Source organism: Orussus abietinus, unplaced genomic scaffold (assembly GCF_000612105.2).
Source record: "Orussus abietinus isolate OABI.00-Male unplaced genomic scaffold, Oabi_2.0 scaffold869, whole genome shotgun sequence".
Taxonomy (NCBI): Eukaryota; Metazoa; Arthropoda; class Insecta; order Hymenoptera; family Orussidae; genus Orussus; species Orussus abietinus.
Window position 1 is genome coordinate 1 of NW_019395016.1, and position 7,344 is coordinate 7,344.

The window sequence follows — 7,344 nt, forward strand, 5'->3', positions numbered from 1 at the left end:
GACCAAAACAGGGCACTGACGATGCCCTCGTAAAATTCCGCGAATTAATATCTGACACCGGGAGTAAGTATGTACTCGCCCTGTCCTTTGACATATCCGGAGCCTTCGATAATGTATGGTGGCCCAGCATAATAGCGGAGCATATCCAACGAAACTGTAATAGAGACCTTTATGACCTGCTTCGTGACTACTTCGCGAACCGTAAAGTTAAGATAGTTTCTAAACACTGCGAGGTCAGCAAGACGGTCACCAAGGGCTGTCCGCAAGGGTCAGTCCTGGGACCAACCTTGTGGAATCTCGTATTCGACGAGCTAGTAACACAGCTAGCGAGCGAAAATGAGTGCGAGCCGATCGCATATGCGGACGATCTGCTCGCGCTCATAAGCGGGAACTCACGAGCGGAGCTAGAACAAAAGGCTAGGCGAATCGTTGGCACCGTGACCAGCTGGTGTGAGAGGCAAAAGCTATCTCTCTCAGCTGAAAAAACGGAAATGATCCTCGCGAAGGGCAAACTAAGCCATGGGAGACCACCACGAATCACGATAGACGGGAGGCTGGTTCGGCTCCGCTCTGAGATGAAGTACCTCGGGGTATATTTCGGTACTGGGCTCTCGATGGCAGCACACGCGCGGATAGTGGCGGCTAAAGCTCGGGAGCTCACCGGTAGAGTAGCAGGGCTAACGGGAGCGCGCTGGGGTCTGAAACACGCGGCGCGCACGGTAATATATAAGGGGCTCTTTATCCCCATTATAACATACGGAGCTGCCGCGTGGGCCGATCGAACCACGCGGCAAATAACAGAGACCATGGGAAGCGCGCAAAGGCTGGCCCTGATATCCGTAACGAGAGCGTACCGGACGATCTCGCGAGACGCGGTGTGCGTGGTGGCCGGCCAGATCCCAATTGATCTAATGGCCACCGAGCGCATGTACAGGTACAAAATAAGAAGGTGCGTACCGTTCACGTTCGGGAATGCGACATATGCGGGAGGCGAAGGGACTCGCGACCGGGCAATGGCTGCAAGAGCAGTCCGCAACGAAATCCTGAGCCTCTGGCAAGCCCGATGGGCCGCCAGCGACAAAGGACGATGCACCGCGGAATACTTCCCGAACGTGGTCGAGCGCATGTCCGCGAGGTGGATGCGCACGGATTACTACGTGACGCAGATGCTCAGCGGGCACGGTAATTTTAAGGCTAAACTATACGGGTTTGGACTGGTCGATGACCCGAAGTGCGAGAGATGCGGGGTGGAGGAGACGGTGTGGCACGTGCTGTACACCTGCCCCCTATACGGCGAGGAGAGGGGCCGCATGGCGGTGTCACTCCGAGCGGTGGGGAGTGGGTGGCCGGTTGAGCCGCGAGACCTCGTAAAACGTAACACATACCGGGTGTTCAGAACCTACGCTCGCGAGGCTCTCTCACAGAAAGAGCAGAACGAGAATCTAACAAATTAGTACACACCTCCGTCACTCCACGGACCGGCAATGACTGGCGATAGTTAAGACTGCGAACATAGAATAAGTACAGCTCCCTCTAGGCCGGAGAACACACCAGCGGCGACAGAAGTCCATGGGCGAAGGACCCTGTGCGCCGCGGTGGCGCGTGCGAAAAGCCTAGGGCCGCCCCCGTATGGGCGACACAGGAGTGACGACCTGTGGGTGCCCCTCGTCACCGCTCACCAGGGCGGGGTCCTTGGCAGAGACCAAACTGGTAGGCCGGTGCGAACCGGCCGAACGGATCACCCATATCCGAAAGAGGGTACCTCGGGAGCCGGGGAAGCCCCCCGCCCGAAGGCGGGCCCCGGCGATTGGAGTAGGATTCGAGGTGGCAGTGGTTGCCTGACCCAGGCCAAAGGGTACGGGCCGCGGGATTGGCTGCTGCATTCTNCCCCCCGCGAGGGAACCGGGACCCCCTGCGTAATAACCTTTTTATTTTCAGGGAACTTACATACTTTTCCTCCTTTTCAGGAACCCCATTCGTTCGGGTGTCCCGGGCCCCCCGCGAGGGAACCGGGATCCCCCCGCGTAATCACCCCCTTTTATTTTCAGGTACCCAACAGACCTTCCCCTCCCCAGAACCCCCAGCTACCTCTCCACATCCAACCTTACCCTAACCCACCCTAACCCTAACCAACCCCAACACCAACCCACTTACACCCACCCACCATCTGCCGGGGTTGCCGAACCCCCCTTGGGCTTGAGCTGGTCCGGCCGGAACAAACCCAGCCTATCCTAACTAACCAAACCATACCCCATGCCCGGGCCGGCCCGACCCCTGATGAGCTTGGACCGGCTCGGCTAACGCCCCTTAACACCCGCAACACTTGCAACACCCCTAACACTTGCAACACCACTAACGCCCCTAAGACCCCAAGCACCCCATCTCCTCGAACACACCCCCCTCCGCTCCCAACCTTAATAATCCCCATTACTTTCAGGCGCGGCACGTCAATCCGGGAGGACTGTGCACCTCTCCTACACGTTTGCCGTGTGGGGCGACCCGTGTCGTCGGAGACGGGGATTCTGGTGATTGAGGGGAAAGTCCGCTGCGGCGAGCCGTACGCGACACACCTCTTTGGTCCCTTATTCGGCTAGACGGGAGGCGGGGGGGGGGGATAGCCCTCCTCCCGTCAATCGGCTCGGTCGCGCGGCCTAACAAGCTCTGCTTTCATAAGGACCATCGACCGTAGGGCGAGCCTACTTGCTCGGCGAGGTGGGTGAGAACCCCCCAGAGCGCTGATACCTCGTCTGGTGAGGGGATAGGTGCGAGGGGGGAGACACCCTAACGGACCGGGCGGGTGGACTATACCTCGGGGCGATGTCCTCACCCGGCACTGCCGCCATGCCACGGGGCCGGGGCCACTGTCGGGTGCCACCTTGAGGGTCCGTCGAGGCCGGGGCACGTCCTGGGGCGAAAACTCGTATTTACTAATCAAAATGCCTTACAAATTTTCAGCACCAGCGGATGGGGGGGGGGTGCACCCGGCCCGCTCTTCAGGGTCGGTGCGCTGCGGTGCCGTCGCAGCCCCCGTCGGACGTCCGTGCACCCGCTCGGTCACGAGGGCACTTGCCCTCTCCCTCAAATCGGACGTCCCAGCGCCGGCGAGCGTCTCCGGCGGCAGCCGCGACGGGGCGCTGCCCATGGTCGTCAGCCTTCGTGCTGTCCAAATTAGCCTGAGTCGATGCGATGAGGCGGCCCCGGTAACCCCCGCGGCAGCGGCCGTGGGGTACGCCCGCACCACCAGGCCCGCGGTCGCGGAATCCGAAATCGCAGCCCAGAGTAAAGTCCCCGTAAACCCAATTAGCCCTACCTCAGTGACCCGCAACCAGGGCTGCGAATGCGCCGGCTCCGACAGCCGAGGAACCATTACCGCGATGGATAGGTCCCCAAATACCATGGGAATTAGGGTACTCCAGCTGAACGCGGCACGTTTAGCTCGAGTCATGGGAGAGGTGAGTGAGCTGATCTCCCAAAAGCGACTGGACGTTCTGCTCTTGCAGGAACCGTACGTCCGGGAACAGGGGGACAGCCACACTTTCTACGGAGTAGGGACCCGAGTCAGGGTGGCTGCCGTGCGCCGGGAACGCCCCTGGGCCGCGGTAGTCATCTGTAACCCCGAGATCGAGGTCAATATGCTTTCCCAGCTGATCACGGCACACTGCGTTTGTGTGGAAGTGCAGGCCCCAAGCTTCTCCTTCTACGCGGTGTCGCACTATTTCCAGCACTTCGAGGAGATCGAGAGGCACCTCAGCCACCTCGAAATGGTGCTTCGTTCGCTGAGGGGGAAGGGAATCCTTATAGCGCTAGACGCCAACGCCAAGTCCCCCCTCTGGGGTAAAGTCCAGAGGGTGGACGGAAGGGGCCGCGCTCTTGCGCGATTCATCCAGGCGCATGGCCTCGCCGTGGTCAACGACCCTGGCCAGGGCCCGACCTACTGGACGCCAAGGGGTCAGTCATACATCGACGTGACCATGGCGACTCCTGTCATGAGCGAATACGTCAGCTCATGGAAGGTCCGGGCTGACTGGACCACCAGCGACTACGGTGCCGTTGACATCGGGCTGCGGGTTCCCGGGGGGTGCCGCGATGACGGCGACGTCGCGACCAGGCGGTTCAACGTAAGAAGGGCCGTCTGGGAGCGGTTCACTGCTGCCCTGGCAGAGGGGAGTTCCAAGCGAGCGCTCGAGGAGTACGGACGTGCGGAGTGACGCTCCCGGTTTTTCGACGATTCGCGCGGAATTTCGTAACGGATCTGGAATCGGCCCGTACCACCGTGTTCGGAATCCAATTCTGTGTAGTTCAGTGCAGTGCAAATAAGGATTACTTGAAGAATTTTGTGGAAAAAGTGCAAAAACCGAGGACGCAGAGAGAACGCCGAGACGAAGCGACGCCAGGCGGACTGCGCATGCGCGGGGACGCCGGCCCGAGAAATTCAGTGAGTTATAACTTGCGATAACTCGAGACCCGTAAGAGCTAAAAATACGAGCCTAGGCTCATTTTTAGCGCCGTTTTCTAGCACTGAAAACGGTGTCCGCGTTTTTGAAATCGGACGAGAATTGCGATTTTTAGAGCGCGATAACCGAAACTCGAATCTTAATACGGCAGTGCGGGAGCCGTCATCGTGAATAACTTTCGACCCCCCTAAGCAATTTCAAATCCGTTTAGTTCACGGTGTAGGGCTCGTTAAAATGAGCATTTTGACGGGTCATACTTTAAAATCGGACGAGAATCGGATTTTTAACGCGAGGAAAACCGATTTTTCACTCGCGGCGTCGGTGCGCGAAAACCGACGCCGGGCGAATAACTCGGACGGGCAGAAGCGAACCCCCCTCGCGAATACACCAAACGAAGCGCCGCGGAAAAACGAGTCGTTTGGTGCTAGGTACGCGAGTGTATCTAAATCCGTTAAAAAGTTAGGACGCGAAAACCGCGAAAAATTTCAGAAAATCCAAGATGGCGGCCGCCGCCATCTTGAATGAGTAGGAGACGCGTGGCCCCGGCCCCATATACGATATACGGGGAAACTTAAAGGGAAATAACTCCCGACAGGAAAATCGTAGACACGCGATCCAAAGCTTGTTGAGCTTGTATTAAGACAAGCTTTTAAAAGAAACCGGAATTAGGCGCGAGGGCCGAAAAATTCGATTTTTACCGCGCGGACTGCGGGAGCACCCAACCACGACCGCGCGGCGCGGCGGACACCGGCCCGCACGCCCTGACTCACCAGACGTTGCCGAGATGGCGTCTGGAGACGAGAAAAGAAAAAAGGGGAAAAAGAAAGCCGAGAAGACGCGAAAAGTTGAAGAGGACACGACCAATGACGAGATCGTCCCGGCCAGAATGCGGAAGCCCTCTCGCGAAACGGACGGATCCACATCCTGCGCCCCGAACTCCTCGGTAGTGGTTAACGAGGAAGAAAAAGGGAATAAAACCACTAGCTCTGAGGCCCCCTCCGAGGAAAAGAAGAGGAAGAAGGAAGAGAAGCAGCGCAAAAGGGAGATGCAGCGCCAAACTCGCGTCGAAGCCTCGGATGAAGACGAGTCAACGGTGGCCTCGGGAATGGAAATGGAGAGGTGGAAGAAAGTGATCTCCAGAACCGCAGCTAAGAAGAACGCGCGGAAAAACAGAGACACCGATAGCAGTGCCATGGAGGTCATCGCGGGAACCTCCAAGAGACGACACTCCACCGAAGCGAGCACCGAGGAAACGGACACCGTGGCGAAGAAAGCTGCGAAGAAGGTCCTCATAGTGCAGCTGGATCGAGAGGAGGTGGACCAAATCACCGCGGTCAAGGAGGAGCCAACGGCCCCACGCGACGAGGGTGAAACAACGGCTGCAGAATCGGTAAGCCTACCAACCAATAATATTGCGGAAAAAAAATAACTTGTTAAAACCGCGAGAAGACGCGCCGACAGGTAGGGGAGAGATATCGCGAAAACCGGAATCTCCGCGACCGCGCGCGAGCGAGAGCACTGAGGGCGACGAGGCTGGACGGTGCGCGGACGAAATTCTTTCGTTCTGCCTCGACGAGTCTAAGAAGGTGGGCAAGGCGCAAACCGCGTATATAATGGCGCGAGTCAATGTAATGACGGGGATGATCCGGAATCTCCTCGTCAAGAATAGTTATCTCGAGGGCCGTCTCGAGACCGCGAGCAGGGGGGGAAGCGCGCAGACAACGCGAACGACGGCCGCGCCGGCCCGCGCGGAACCGGGGCGATCGACCCCCGCAACACCCGTCACCGCAAATGCGACAGCCGCCCTCAATGCCCCGCGACCGCGAACCTTCGCCGACATTGTGGGGAGACCGGCGACCAGAACAGTGCGCGCGATCGCCGCGGCAGCGGAGGCACCAAAGAGGCACGAGGTGCGAATACGACCGGAACGCGCGGCGACGGACGCGGACAGCGAGAATACCAAAAAAATGGTATTGTCGCTTGTAGATCCAAAAACTGCGGGAATAGGTATAAAAGCGGTAAGGAAAGCACGCGACGGTGCGATCATCGTTGAAACCGCGACAGGCGAGGGGGTGAAAGCATTCACCGAAAACCGCGTTCTCCGGGAGGCGGGACTCACGGTCGAGAGACCTACCGGCGACCGTCCACGGATCATCGTTTACGATGTCCCGAGGTCTGTCCCGGAAAAGGACCTCGTGGAGACCCTGAGATCCCAAAACCTGAAGAGCGTGGCGGCCGAGGAAGCCGCGAGAAATATTAGATTCGCGTACGTAACGGGCAGACGCGAAAAAGAGACATATAACACGGTGCTAGAAGTTGCCCCGGCGATGCGCGCGCGTATCTTAGGGAAGGATAGGCTACATGTAGGCTGGAACTCCTGTCGTGTGGCCGACTTTTTGCAGATATCGCGATGTTATAAATGCCACGCGTATGGACACATCGCGAAACACTGTAAAGTTGAGGCCGAAATTTGTGGCCACTGCGCGAACGCGGGGCATGCCCATAAGGACTGCCCGAATAAAAACAAAAACGCGGCATGTGTCAACTGCAAAAAGGCGGGGAAACCGTCGGCACATGCATCCAACGACAGGAAATGTCCGGTCTACATTGCGGCGTTAGAACGTAGGGCATCGCAAACTAATTACAATGGCTAAGCGAAGCCAACGCGAAACGCGCGGAAAAAAACTCAGAGTGCTGCAAATTAACATGCAGCGCTCGCGAGTCGCAACATCCGAGATCGCGCAGAGATTGCACGCTGGTAGCACCGATGTGGCACTCGTACAGGAACCGTATAACACGCGGGGCAAACTCCACGGCATCGGCCTAAGGAACCTGGTCGTAACGGGCGGGAACGCGACCGAACCCGTGCAGGCTGCGATCATAGTGCGAG

At 58.3% G+C, this 7,344-nt stretch overlaps 1 protein-coding gene across 1 annotated transcript; it reads left to right on the forward strand.

Annotated features, from left to right (window-relative positions):
• Positions 1–5,238: 5,238 nt before the first annotated feature.
• LOC105696009 (uncharacterized protein DDB_G0286299-like) lies at positions 5,239–7,108 on the forward strand. The gene is made up of 2 exons (XM_012418118.2): positions 5,239–5,844; positions 6,857–7,108. Exons 1-2 carry the CDS (start codon positions 5,239–5,241, stop codon positions 7,106–7,108), a joined length of 858 nt encoding a protein of 285 aa, XP_012273541.2.
• Positions 7,109–7,344: the final 236 nt, after the last annotated feature.

What these genes read in the sequence shown, in the direction of transcription:
- LOC105696009 (XM_012418118.2), top strand. Translation starts at nt 5,239, where the DNA reads ATGGCGTCTGGAGACGAGAAAAGAAAAAAGGGGAAAAAGAAAGCCGAG. An exon ending in AAACAACGGCTGCAGAATCG is followed by an intron (nt 5,845 to 6,856) that starts GTAAGCCTACCA and finishes GACTTTTTGCAG; the next exon opens with ATATCGCGATGTTATAAATG.